Source organism: Dermacentor albipictus, chromosome 3 (genome assembly GCF_038994185.2).
Source record: "Dermacentor albipictus isolate Rhodes 1998 colony chromosome 3, USDA_Dalb.pri_finalv2, whole genome shotgun sequence".
Classification (NCBI taxonomy): Eukaryota; Metazoa; Arthropoda; class Arachnida; order Ixodida; family Ixodidae; genus Dermacentor; species Dermacentor albipictus.
Window position 1 is genome coordinate 9,240,215 of NC_091823.1, and position 14,582 is coordinate 9,254,796.

At 46.0% G+C, this 14,582-nt stretch overlaps 1 protein-coding gene and 1 long non-coding RNA gene across 3 annotated transcripts; one reads left to right on the forward strand and one right to left on the reverse strand.

Annotated features, from left to right (window-relative positions):
- Window positions 1–612: 612 nt before the first annotated feature.
- Window positions 613–3,252, reverse strand: LOC139057805 (uncharacterized). Of its 2 annotated transcripts, XR_011513006.1 has the most exons (3): window positions 2,083–3,252; window positions 1,059–1,133; window positions 613–994 (listed from the first exon to the last, which is right to left on the reverse strand). It is a non-coding gene; the product is annotated as an uncharacterized lncRNA (long non-coding RNA). The 2 variants fall into 2 exon arrangements; XR_011513005.1 differs by lacking the exon at window positions 2,083–3,252 and having other exon boundaries at window positions 1,059–1,547.
- A 4,788-nt stretch (window positions 3,253–8,040) lies between these two features.
- On the forward strand, window positions 8,041–12,709 carry LOC139057217 (mastermind-like protein 3). Its single transcript, XM_070535061.1, has 3 exons — window positions 8,041–9,060; window positions 9,528–11,033; window positions 11,125–12,709. The coding sequence occupies exons 1-3, from the start codon at window positions 8,671–8,673 to the stop codon at window positions 12,238–12,240; spliced, it is 3,012 nt and encodes a 1,003-aa protein (XP_070391162.1). The 5' UTR covers window positions 8,041–8,670; the 3' UTR covers window positions 12,241–12,709.
- The last annotated feature ends 1,873 nt before the right edge of the window (window positions 12,710–14,582 follow it).

The window sequence follows — 14,582 nt, forward strand, 5'->3', positions numbered from 1 at the left end:
GACAAATGTAGCTCGCGTCGCCTGGCGTCTGTAGTAATATCAGAGTTGGTTGTATGAACTTTATGCATAATACGTTTTGTTACGGTAACTTAACGGAATGGGTCTAGAGGACGGTGTTGGTACATTTTTTCGTACCGCCCTAATCCTATACCCCCACTACAAACACACACATACCCCTTTTTTTATGTATACATACAATTCCTTGCCATGACGGATCATAGCCTCCTTTATTTTTGAAAAATAGAGGAGGCTATGGACCGATTGACCAGTTCAAGTTGTAAACTTGTCAGTAACTGTCGTAGGAATCACTGTAATAAACATAATTCCACGATCGGATTGTTTACTTTCATTTTTTGTTGTAACACTAAGGACTACATAGAACTTTATTTTGTATATGTGAGAGAAGTATGTGGATATCACGAGCTTAAGCCAATGTGCGATACACAGACAAAGCAGCTGCTACAACATGAACTGCATTGAGGGCCACACAACACATACGTAATTAAAGGTGCAAAATATAGGGGGAAGCTTCAAAATACGCTCTGTAGCACTGCAAAGTATAACATATATTGTATGTGTACAATAAATGTTCGAAAATACAATGCATCAATGTACCATTTGCCTTCAAGTTTATTATGAAGTTCAAGTTTACTGAAGTTTATTATGAGCATATGTACAACAGGGATCAACTAACACACCCGCAGTCGAGGTGGCTGTTCGAGGTGTGCTGGCTGCCTCAGTGTAAGAAAAAGAAATTGGGTAAATGTCGACACCAGTGCCACTGCTTCTTGCCTCTGACCTGCACGTGCCTCTGCGGCATCTTTGTGCACAAGTGTGCTGGCGTGGTGAGGCGTAGGAGTCATCCGAGAGAAAGAGTATTGTTTACATGGAGGAGTGGCTGTTCACATTGCCTGTCACTTTCCCTCAAATGTTTCCTTGGCGACTAGGGTGACACACCCGCAGTCAAGATGGCTGTTCGAGGTGTGCTGGCTGCCTAAACGAAATAAAAAGAAATTAGATGAATGTCGATACCAGTGCTATTGCTTATTGCCTCTTACCTGCATTTGCCTCCACGGCCTCTTGGTTTGCGGAGTCTGTATGAGGGAGCTGCTGTGGCTAGGCGTAGGCATTGTCTAAGCAAAAAGAAAAGGCCATTTAAATGGGGAATTATGGAAATAAATGCAGTTATGTCTGCTTCTTGCACTCTTCTTGCCTAAAAGTTTTCAAACATAGTGTCCAGAACACACCAGCACTTTGACTGCTTCTGCTTTTTACCTGTAGGTGTTGTTGCGAGATCCTTAGTATGGCTGCGTGCAGCATTGTAACACTTGGTGGAGGCATTTGAAGTGGTAGCCAAAAATATAAAGAATCATCCTTGTCTGCACGAATGCTTTCAATTTCTAAATGCAGTGGTAACTATCACTATTGGTGCAAGGCCCCCCCACATCTATGCGGCAAGTGCCATAGCTCGAAACTGAATTGTTCCTTTATGTTTCACAAGGCATCTGATATGTCCACATTAGATGTGATGTGTTTGTTTTTATTTATCCCAGTATGGAGAGAGCATCATTAAATGGCTGAAGTACTATAGCGCCAAACAGACGACACAAGAAGAGACACGGACGAGCGCTTATGTCCGTGTCTCTTCTTCTTGTGTCGTCTGTTTGGCGTAATACTACTTCAGTAATATGCACCAACTAGCCCAACAAAAAGTTCTGCTGAAATATCATTAAATGTTTTGTTTATTTTTGCGTGTCTTGTTTTTTGGTTTATTTCTGAATTTATCATGATGCTAAAGTGACTTATGTAATGGCAATCAGCTTTTGTTTTGCACAAAAACAATGCATTTCCTGACCCATTGTTTGACATCCCCTCACTCGCATAATTTTGCAGAGTATTCTACCTATATTGACTTGCTTGACCTCCACTAAAGGGTCTTGCATTTTTAAATACGACTCTTTCCTTAAAATCATTCGACACTTCTCATAATTTCTGTACCTTGGGCTTCTGATACTCTGCATTCACTATTTTTGCTTGTTTCTGACTAGAAATGTCTTCTTTAATTTAGAGCTTAAATTTTACCTTTGGAACACACGGAAGGGCTTGCCATTGCATATCTGCATAAAAGGGAAACATGTTTCATTAAACATTTGCAAAATCCCATTGAAGATTGATGAATGCAGCTTGCAGTGTGATATGACTGAATGATCCATAAAAGTAACTCATCTCACTTGGTAAATGAAAGCACATATTAGTGTGATGCACAAGATACGTTACACTAACGTGGTGGGTTCTCTTGCTTATAAAGCAAAATAATCGGTGCGCGAGAAAAAAATTATTTTTGCATAACCCTTGTACACACTGACTTAAGGAAAATGAGCTGGAGCTGTCCACATGATGTATACTTATTTTACCTGCGAGTATGGTCAACAAAAATGTGTCCCAGCTGCTTAGTGGTATTCTGGATTATGTCAGTATTGCATATGTGCCTGTTGTCGAAAATAATTGAATTTTGAAAGTGCTTGCAGGGATCTGATGTGCATATCTGCAGTTTATGGGTACATGTAAAAGACTCAGCATCAAGTGCAAGTGAACGGTCCCACAGGCCCGGAGTCGATCATGCAAATAGATTCGCTGCACAAATTTGTGACCAGAAAAGATATGCCACATGAAATGGCATGCAAGGAAGTGTTGAAAATATTGCACAGTTAATAAAACGCCTAAGCTATTAATATGTGGCTTGATGCACTCGTTATGCAAAACGGAGGTGAGGCGTGCATACAGGAAACAAGAGTAGAGTATTTACAAGCAAACAACACGCGCGCCGCCCACTTCTCTACTCTTGTGTCCTGTCTGCACGCCTCACCTCTGTTTTGCATAATGAATCCTTACGAACTAGCTCAGCTTTCTGTCGTTCTAAGTCTCGATGCACTCTATTTCGTCCGCATTAGGCACTCGCCTCTTGATTACTTCGTGGCACAGAAATACTCGGTCATCAGGCTGTTTTTCTGCTGTGGCCTTTGTAGAAGCATGATTGTTCAAAGTGCAACAATTAAACAGATTCTTTGAGTTGCTTGTGGCTTCGCCAGTACAATTCCGGTGCGCTGGTCCGCCTGTCCAGCAATTTCCTACTGAAGGGAAACCTGCAAATAAAAACACCGCTCCGCATGCAGAAAAATGCTCTACTGTGACGCTTCTCGAACGATTGTGATGTACCACAAGAGCTGCCTACTCGCGTGATATTCTCAACAAGGAGATATAAATTCGTTTACTTACATGTGAAGGTATATGCCAGACCACTTCGGGGCTTCGGTGGCACATAAGGCACGAGTGTGTCATAGCGTCCGATGTCGACGCGCGATCGCATGTCAAACGAATCTACTACGCATCCAAAAAACAGATTCGAAACCGAAATTCGCGTCATCCTTTATTGCATGAATGCGTACATCGTGATTTACATAAGTCACGGACTTAGCGATCGCTTTCTGTAAACTTAATATTAACGTACCACCTTCATAAAGCCATCAGGTATGCGTTTTTAGGTGACAAAGCATAAGGTGACCTGTACTTGTTCTCAGCTCTTTCAATAGTAATTGCGCTGGCCACATTGACCAGTAGCAACAGGGCGGCGCCCTAGAGGTTCCCACTTTTCCGGCCCAGCTTTTCCTCTAGAGTTGTTCTACTAACTCTATGGTTTACAAGGGCTGGCCGCAAGAGGCGCTCGCCACCGTACCAAAAGGAGGAGAGTACAGTCGAGGGCAGGGCAGCGCGTTTGCGGCACACGTTCCAGGCATTGTATATTATAGGAGGCGTTGTGTGGAGACGAAGGAGACGGTCTAGGTTTCAGATTTAGTGCAGCTAATTCCGGTGGGATGTTTTTCAACGATACAACTGATCAGGGGCTTACAATACAAGGCCATGAAATACCCCGAGTGGTCGAAAACAAATATCTCGGGGTATGGGTAAACAAAGGACGGAGGTACATGGAAAAGCACGAACAAACTCTCATAGCAAAAGAGCGAGGAGATGCCGGGATAATGAGACATAGGGCATTGTGGGGTACAACAGGTGTGAGGTGCTGAGAGGTATTTGGAAGGGAGTGGAGAAGTGGTTCTTGAGGGGAAGGAAAAAGGCTAGCGCTATTTTCTGCAACCCATGCGGGAGCACGGCTCAGTGCCAAGGAAGGGAGTAATGGTGCCGGGGCTTACTTTCGGGAATGTGGTCCTGTGCTTGAGGGCAGAAGTTCAGTCGAGACTAGTAGTAAATCAGAGAGCTGTCGGAAGATTAGCACTAGGTGCCCACGGGAAAACCACAAACGAAGCAGTACAGGGGGACATGGGCTGAGCATTGTTCGATGTACGGGAAGCTCAGAGTAAAACCCTATACGAAAAACGCCTGAGGAAATTGAACGATAACAGGTGGGCAGCTAAGGTATTTAAATACACATACAGAATGAGCGTTGACTAAAAATGGCGGAAAAGAACTAGGAAGCTAACCAGTAAGTATGCCAGACACGTACGTACGAGGACGGAGAAAGACAGAACATTAAACGACAGGTTAAAAACGCGGAAGGTAAAAATTGGATAAATTCAATGGAAAAGAAATATCGGGAAGGAAGCGTTTTATGATAACTCAAGAGGTAGTGCCCTACGTGCGCCCTACTATTTGAAGCTAGGTCAGGATGTCTTAGAACGCGGAGCTATAAAAAGAAATATAACGAAGACACATGTACTATGTGTGGTAAATATGTAGAAACAATTGATAGAACACCTAAAATGTGATGGCATGGTGATGGTACCCATCCCGATTGCTGGCTCAAAAGCAGAGAAGTGTAGGAAGACGTATTTAAAGAAAACGGCGAATTTCAATAATTTACAACACAGTTAAACAAAAATAAAAAGCTGAGCATGGTGGCAACTGCCATCACTCCGTTTCAGAGGGGACGCTCCTACCTTCCATCATCCCCTCCGTTCGTTTCAAAAGGTGCAGGAAAGGTGCAGCGCTGATTCACGATAATTACCGCTCACTTTCTTTTTTGAAGCGCTAACGTCGCAATATAGCTGCCAGGGACTCAAAAAATGTATTAGTCGATAAAATTGGCAGCTCTACGTCATGCTGTACGTACAAGGATGGATGGAAGGTAGGAGCGTCGCCTTTGAAACGGGGCGATGGCAGTTGCCACCATGCTCAGATTTTTATTTTGCCTTTTATTTTTATCTGTGCTGTGTGTTATTAAAATTCTCGATTTTCTTTAAATACGTCTTCCTACCCTTTTAACCTTATGTCACCTCTCTGCTTTTGAGCCACCAATCCTCCAATCGCCTTTTGCTAATTTCCACCGCACATTTATTTACATGACTATCATTATCTCTGAACCCTAGGGCCTCAGGTGCGAAACAGCGCCACAGCAGACGACACAGCGCACAAAACCCCGCTTACGTGCGTCTGCTGTGTGGGTGTACTTGTGCCCTTATGCTTTAGGAGCCTATCATACCAGCAGTTCAGGACTTATCATGGAGGAAGAAAAACTGAGCAAAACTGAGCAAAAACTGAGCAAAAAACGCGCTAGGAGAAAAGTGTGAAGGAAATGACGTAGCAAGGTTTTTCTCTTTTTTTCTTTCTTTCTTTTTTTTTGTTGAAGCGGCCATGTTTTCGGGCCACAATGGCGACTTTGTTATGTTTTGTGTGCGCTCACACGTGTTGCTCTGTGTTGCTCCGTAGGTTTCGTACCGTGGCGAAGGCGCCGTGTCGGCAGTCTCCGTGTTTTGTTGCGCTGTGTTATCTGCACCGTGCTCTCCCGGATGTCTCGTGGCCATGGGTGGGACAGAATGAACTAGACTTCGTGAAATGAACGCGCATGCAACGCTGTACGCAATGTACCTCGCCGCGGCAATGGCAACGAAGGAAGGAATATCCGCGGGAAATTTTGCCCTCTTCGAACTAATCATGCTAACGTGCCATCGCAGGCCGAAACCGATGCGTTTCAGAATGTGTACAATGAACGCCTTGTAGGTCAGTGATTCCTGCTTTTGACAGCGCATTGTGCAGCGGCACGTAGAATGCACGTTATCCAAGAATACATAGTCCTGGTTTTAGAACATTCGTGTACAGTAACAACTTGCTTTTGTGCATATTAAAACACATGTTGCTTAACTGTTGCTTGTTTCTCGCAGTACTCGCGACAGCACGAAGTCTTTTAAGCAGGAGCACGTAGGAGGTTCATGCACACCCGCAAAGGTGTAATACACGTGGTAATAGAGGGTTACTCAGAATATGTGCATTTTGCTGCCCTAGGCACCATGCGCCGGCCAGTCAACGCTTCATCCGGGAATTAAGACGGCAAAAAGAAGCGGCTGCTTTCGCTTAATTAAGGAATGCATCCTCCCTACCGCAGGCGTATCTTACTGTGAGCGCGAGAAGCGCAGGGAAATGAAGGTTAGCGGATGCGCTGCAAGAGTGAGGGCTCCACAGAACGTACTTACGCCTGCGAACAACGGCTGTTCCATAGTCGCACGTACGTAGGCCAGCAGTTCTACGCGCGTACTGTTGTGCACCGTGCGCCGGCTATCGCAAAACTTTTGGTTCCGTGAAGCTTCACTTACCGTGGGAAGAAATTAAGACACCTCAGGCCGCAGTCGATGAATCTAAACGCAGAGTCGGAAATGACATTCTGTCTCCTCGCCGGCGCGCTGTCGTAGTACGTGATGCGCGACCACCCGAAGTTGGCTCAATAAAGCACGATGATACGTCAAGCCACAGCAAGAATATGTGTTTGCGCTCATAAACTCCAAATGGATCGCAAATTGGTCTGTGTGCTGTACGTGTCTCCATGCGTTCTTGCAGTGCAGTCAGAGTGCGTACATTTTTTTCGTATCTCCAGACGTTTAGCTCGCAAGTCCGTGTGAGAGCCCCAGGAAGCCCAAGCAGAGAAAAGAAAGTAGAAGGCAGCGATAAAGGTGACCTTTCTTTTTTTTTTAACACTCATTGCAAGAACTGGGCAACGGCTGGTACCTGCGGTTGATGAGAAAACAGTTCAGTTGGCTGACCTTATAAGGCATGTTTATTTTCATAAAAGCCGATAGAAGCAGCCGATACGACCTCACGGCCCAATTTGCGAAGTTCAGTATGAACTTATTTCAACATGACTTCGGCAGCGGTAATGCAATGAGACATCGCGATTACATCCTTTTGTTTAGTATTTCTGCGGATCGCGCGTGTCCGAGCAGCCCGGTTGCGCGCAGCGCGGCATGGTTTCGCGAGAAATGTAAACAAGAGAGGAGAACAGGCCCGATATGATGGCGATATGATGACAACTTCCGGCTTCACTTATTAGCTTCATTGGCTTCACAAAGAGTGACGTCAGGGCCCCTCCTCAGGACTTATCAAGCTTACGCACTCTGTGCACACAAGTCGGAAAAAACGCCTGCACCACGTCTGCACCTTGCTTTCTTTTCGAGCGTTTTCGAGTGTCGCACTGTGCCTGCACCGAAGAAATCGAGCTGTACAATTCCTGAACTTCTCGTGAACTGGTTCACATGGCTTTTAGCATATGGCTTAGTTCCCAGCAGTGAAGGCAAATCGAACCAGTCGCTGATCGAATGGACCTAGAGTGAAGCATACCCAGTAAGGCAGTAACCCAAGTTGACCCGAAGGTTGGTTTTGAACCATAGAGTTCCTAAATAATTAATATGAAACTCTATGGTTTTGAACCTTTCCCTCAGCCCAGCAGGTCATGCGAAATGGTTTTCCTTCCTCCATGTTTGAGACACTGACAGACAGTGCCCTAAATGTGCATGGAGCTCCCGAAGAATGAAAAAGTTTTTGTGTAAGCTGATGGTTTGCTGATTAGCTCGCTGCATATTAATTTTACAATCCATTGACGTTTTTATCTGGGTAACAAATCTCGAAAGTTATGCTTTTGCGCAGCGTCATGGCCGCCACTATAAGCGAAAAAAAAAAAATAATGGCACTGTGATCACGGAGGTCGCCTATTACTTGCCTGCCCTCTAGACGTTGCTTGGCGAAGCTTCATGCTCTCGTTTTCTTTTCGTTTCGACGGGCAGACGGGCAGATTTCAAGTTTTGTAGCCGAGGTCCAGCTTGTTTGCGAAACGCGAAAGGGTCCATTTCCGCGAAGTTCCTTAGAGGCAAGCCCTTGCGCAGTATCTTCGGGACGATAAGTGTAGATCAGTCGGATAGTCAGCAGTGCGTTTTCTGCGTTTCGACAGCGCGACAAAGCTACCAGGCGGCGGTGTTTGTGTGTGTGTGTGTATAAGTGTGTGTGCGCGCAGTCAAAAACAAAAGCAAAACATGGCCGTGCCGTCCCGTTGGCGGAGGTGCTGAGGAGGTCAGAACAGAGATGTTCCTTTGTGATCTGGGCCGACGCGAAATGACTTGAACGAACTCTGATCGCGGGATGAGCTCGAGCTTCGTACACGACAGTTCTGTGGGTGATGTGGACCGTTGTGGTCGAAGATCGCCGTAGCGAGGAACGCAAGCAGGGGGAGGCTAGCGTTCGTAAAACGCGCTGTCCCTTGTGGAGTGAGTCGAGGGTTGCAAAAAGTGGAACCGTGGTTTGTACGATTCCGATAGTTTGTGGCGCTGGCTGAGTTTCTGATCTCGGACTCTTGGGAGCGCTGCACAGGCCTCACCAGTGGCGAACATCCTGTGTATGACTCACGGCCGCTCTCCCTGTGGAGCGCGAGCAGAGGCGCATGCAGACGATGGCACGGTTGGTGCCACCGTGCCAAGACGACAGCTTGGTGTGAACGTACTTAGGCTGCGCGGAGCGAATATGAGGGGCGACGTGCTACCGCCCAAGCGGCAGGCTGTCGTCGACCGATTACGGCGACGAATCGAACTTTACCGCCGACACCACAACGCCACACTGCCGCGTTTCGAGCAGGCCGCCAATGCTGTCTACGAGGACCAGCGACAGGAAACACTATTGCTGAAGCAGCGCTATTTGGAATCCAAGGTGAAAAAAACTAAAAAGAGCGAAAGCAAGTCATCCGGATCGGCAGCTACATCATCCGCGGATTCCCACAAGAACCTCCTCCAGGTGAGCACTTGCCGTGCGCGTTTAGAATGCAGTTTAGACTTCAAATATCTGTTTTAACTTTCGAACGGCGTTACACCTAGGGCGATCTCGGTTTGGGCTGATGTAGCTGCATGGTGGTGGTGATAGTGATCGTGCCCTTCGTATCGGGTCGCCGTAGTCTGTCCAAGTTTTCAAGCTGGCGTGACCACAAAAAGTCAGGCATGTTCACTCAGGGAACTCATGGTTGTGAACCTATGCATCAGCCAAAATTTCAACACAGTTTGGCAAGCACTAATGCTAATCTCATTTTTTGTTTCAACCGTAAAGTCTACTGAAACATCTAGGCAGCAGTGCCAAGTGCTCATCTCACTCATGGGGGCTTTGTTGCCCTTGTAAAACCACAAATAAGAGAAATCGTTCTTTTTTTCTCATCTGTGTTTCACTAAGTGCCTGCAACTAGTGCTTTCAAGAGCCTGTTATTCTTGCAGAAGTCCAACAAGAGGCCGGCTGTGAACATTGAAGCATCCCATGATCCAGCTACTGACACAGGGCAGTCCGATGACAAGGACCACAGGCTTACCAAGGTGGCTCGGATGAGCAGCTCCACTTCAGATAAACAAGTGCTTCAGCAACAGAAGCAGATGAGCTTGGACTCTCAACAAATGCAGATTCCTGGCTTTGAATGCATCAAACAGCAATCTGTTGGACCTTCCATTACCCCCAAGTCTCCAGTTTCAGCAGGGACCAGCCACAACCCATCTGCACTGCTATGTAATGTGAAGCAAGAATGTGATAGCCTTGGATATTGTAGTCAAACCAATGACTGTGCACGTTCCCAGGAAGCCACTACTTCAGCTGCAGCAGCTCAAGATGAGAGTGCAGATACTGGAGAAAAGTTTCTTGATGGATTTCCTAATCTGGGCCTGCCAGAAGATTCTTCTGAAGTTTGGGTAGACAACCCTGAGATTCTGCGGCACCTCATTGATGACATAACAAATCCATCAGATTTGATGACTGATTTCAATTTCAACTATAGTATGGAGGGCATAAAAAATACTGAAGAAACAGTCAAAATTGAAGGTATGAGCAACACTTCTTTAAATGAAAAGAAAAGCAGGCAGCAACACACAGTATTTAGTGGCAGCGAGTCATTCATAGCTACAAGTCAAGCATCGCAGCAGGTGCTGGTATCACCACCGTATGAGCAACGGTCTTCAGCTGCAATGGACAGCCTTGCTGCAAATGCTCCATGTTTGCCTCAGCAGAGCTTCTCCTCAAGCAATGCACGTCCTGGCCAGTTCTCAGCATCAAATATGGGCAGCCTGGACTTCAAGCTTTCGGAACCAAGCCCTGCAGCACAGACATTAAAACAAATGGCAGAGCAGCACCAGCAGCACAAGCAAGGTCATGACAAGCACTCAATTGGCCTGGGTGTACCTCGACCAAACTTTTCCCCCGGTGACGGTTTTGATGTTTCGCTAGCAGCATCACGCAATGCAATCTTTAGCACTACAGATAACTCTCTTAACTCTTCCAAGGTGATGCAGACGTCAAGCATGTTTCCCAATGTGGGCTTTGGAAACCAAGCCTTGACGACAACGATTCAGTCCAATTTTCGAGCTGACAATGCAGTGAGGGCTGCGAATTCCTTGTCAGGTGTTGCTTTTGGCAAACCTAATGGTGCTCAAAGTCCCTATGTGGTATCTAGTAATCCTCTTGATGCAGCCAGATGCCAAGCTCTCTCTCAAATGCCATTGCAACTGCAAGAACAGCAGAAGTGTTCACCTAAAGGAGTGCAGTATGCCAATAGCAGCACTGATGAGAAGACGGTTTTCATGAACAATTTTAAAGCAAGCTTGGCACAGTTCAATGATGCCAACAGTGCACCATCACCTCCCCTCGTCAAGAGCCCATCGCAGTTTCCAAAACAAATATCTCCCATAGCTTCACAAACATGCAGGTTGATCGGCCCATCTAACCACAGCACTATTCAGGTGAGTTTTTATTTGCGTTATTTTACCAGTAACATTCCATAAGAAAGTGTACTGAGAGCATTGTATCTTTTTCTTCATTTCATAAATGCAGGCAAATGCAATGCAGCAGCAGCAAGACATGAAGAACAAAAAAGACATCTCACCACTGAATATATCATCAAATCCATCATATGCAGATGCACTAGCATTTTCAAGCGGGAATGTGAGAGGCATGAACCGGAGCAGTATCGCGCCTGCAGCTCATTTCCAGGCACCGCAACAACAGCAACAAGCACAAATGCAACAGCACAGGGATAAGCAGGGCTTCTCACAGGTGCAGTTCATAGAAGCAAACCAGCTTACTCAGCCACCATCTTCATCACCAACAGACGTTAAAATCCACCGACTCCATTACAGCCAGAACAAAAGCTCAATTGTTGCACAACACCACCTGCAACAATACACAGCTCGGGTCCAAAATCCAATGGGCTTGCAAGGACTGCCACAACAGGGACCACTGCGTGTGGCTCGGCCCGCCGTGTCTGTAGCCAGCAGCCAGCTTCCTTCTCATCCCCAACAATATGTGCAACGCATGGCAGCCAGGCAGCCCGCCAACATGAGCTCTGTCCCATTCCAAAATCCTGGTTCACTGGGCTTCAACACATCTAGAATGCCTCTGCCGGTGAGAGCTTCATCTCCGCAACAAATTTCGGGGCCTGTCAGGCATCCACTGTCAGCAGCCTCTGTCACTGTGACCCAGAAACCCTTGTACACGAATGCTGCCATGAGGCCGCAACTACCAGCAGACTTTGCTGCTTCACAGCGTGAATGGCAATGTGCAATGGGCCAAGGCCAGGCAATGCAGCAAACACAGTCTCAGCAACGGGTGTGCTTCCAGCCACAGACATCACAGGCGCAGAACAGGGTTGTCTTCAGCACAATGCAGCCAGGTTCATCACCTCGACCACCACCATTCCAGCTACCGCAGATGAGTGTGCAGCAACAGCAAGCCATGACGACAACACTGCCACCACTCCCTCAGTTGCAGATTCCTCCACGTAGCACAGCATCGCAGACAAGCACCTTCTCACCATCATTCACATCAAGCATTGCAGACTTTAACCTTGAGTTTCTGGAGAGCATCGAGAATAGTGATTCGGATCTGCTGAACTTCGACCCTGTCAACTCAAACTTTGGAATACTCGATGATGTGCTTGGAGGCAAGTGAAAAGCGTGTGCGAGTTCCGTGGACATTGACTCATTTTCTTTGTTTTTTATACATACAGTGTACACTGCACATTTTGCATGACTTTGTAAACAACTCAAATGATATTACTTATTCCACATATTCTCAACATTGTATGAATAACAGCACATTGTGTTAACTGAAGGCATTCGTTTACACAACATTGAGCAAGAGTGAGCTGTTTTTTCAACAAGGGCATAAGCTGCACCCTTGGTTTTATTCCACTGGTGTCTCTTTTATGCACCGCATTACTGCCTGTAAATAATGGGTTTCTACTGTAGTATAATTATATATATGTACATCTATATATATTATATATATATATACTTGTGTTCTTGTTTTTATACATCAGAAACAAAAGTTGTTGCCAAATCCTGTGAGAGCTACGCAGCCTTGCAGTCAATTATGCAATTTTCAAAATAAAAGTGAAGCCTGCCTTATCTTCACAGAAGACATTGCATACTTGTGTGCCTTTTTAATTATCGCCATTTTCTTTTCATCTTGGATGAGAGAACAGCTACAAACTTTGCATGCATGCCGTGTCTTTAGCGCATTCATTATCACTAAAATGATAACTGTTAAAGGTACGAGATTAAAAGTTTGTGGAAGGCACGTATATATAGCGGAAGCCACAGTGTCAAAATACAGCGAAAAAAAGCTTTTCTAGCTAAGCACAAGGTTGATAATAGCTTTGCATTATGAATGTTGAAAATAAAGAAATGGTCCACAGGTTTGGGGGAAGTGCAAGACGGAAGAGGATGAAGTAGCTAGTATGTAGGATTTTATGGCGCAAAAGCAACTACAGCTATGGTGTGCCATGCACAAAATGAGAATATATAATTTGATGAAAGAGCTGCAAGCAACAAAAATTATTATGTTAGAGTTTGTTTAAGAAACCTGTTTTTTCTAGAAACATAAAAATATTGTCTGGAGATACAAGTATGTTTTTGGCTAGGATCAGGGAGGGATGAAGTGGGGTTAGTGCTTTGTAAAGTTCATAAAAATGTTTCTTTCAGGATGTCGTAAAAGGAGCTAGCTCTTGCCTAGTAAAGACATGCTCGAGAGCTTAGGCCATGGGCCTTCGCTTATTATATTTTTAATGCTGAAAACTGGGATATAATTGGGCACCTTTAGATAGCCCTAACAACGAACATGTGCTGTTGTAAATCTATACCAAAAAAAAGGTAATGCCAGTTCCACGCAGTGACAGCTGTCAAAACAGCAAAGCTGGTGGTCGTTTTCTTAAGTTGGAACTCGTATTTATCGCGATTTTCATGAAAGTCTTTTGTCTCGGTATTTTGCTAGATTTAGGCTTCAGTTTCCAAGAAAAATCCAAAGAACTAGGTGATAGGGAAGCCTTACATCATCACTGCAAACATTGACATTCTCGATGCCATTGTCTGTGGCCAAACTGATAACTGGGGGTCGGCTTGCCTCCACCAGCACTTGGCTTCTGCTTCCCCATTCTTGATCCTTGGCGGCGGTAGCTTCCCTCTGCTGGCGCTTTCCTTGCTCTCAAAGCTCAGGATTTGCACAACGTCAGCGCTGCCGCTCGTACCGAGTGAAATCCATGGGGCAAAAGGGAGCGCGCCAGCAAAACACCTGCTCCTATACCCCTCCCCCAGTGCATGCTCTGATTGGTCTGCTCCCATCCAGGTGGGACCCTGCGCCTTAAAGCTCCTGGAAAAAAACTAAAGTAGCGTCAACTGCACCCCTTTGCCTCTGCCTCCTTTCCTAGGAGCTTCAGCAGCGCCTCAATGGTGTCCACGAGGAAGCTACGGATGCGAGAGCCACAAGCACGGCCGGGCTCAACTGGCATGCACTCGCTAGCGCGGGAGCTGTGTCTTTGGCGTCCCTCGACCCAGGGCTTCGCTGTCGTTACCTCAGCGTGTGTGCTGTGTTGTCAGTGGAAATTCAAGATGGCACTTGCTTGACCTTCTAAAAGCATAGTGCGTAACACTTGAAACCGTGCAATTTCTCAGTGTCACCGCTGAGCTTACCCAGATGTTCATTTCGAGCGCTTGGCGCTGCATTCACGAGCGCCAACGCTGAGCACGTCTGCGTGCAAACGCACTCGCGCCTGACCCTGCTTGCTTGCGGGGGTGGTATTTTCCAATACAAGCGTTTCGCTGACTTAAATCTTCTATACATAACTTCCATGACACAGTGCACACCTAAAATAGCAAACAAGTGGTAACCGCACCATCAGCACAGACCTGCGAGTTTGAAGCCCCTGAAAAAAAAAAATAGGATTCTTTTTTAGAGGATTTATGTTGTGCATCTAAACACAGTGCGAGCACTTCTGTAAACTGACTGATGGAATA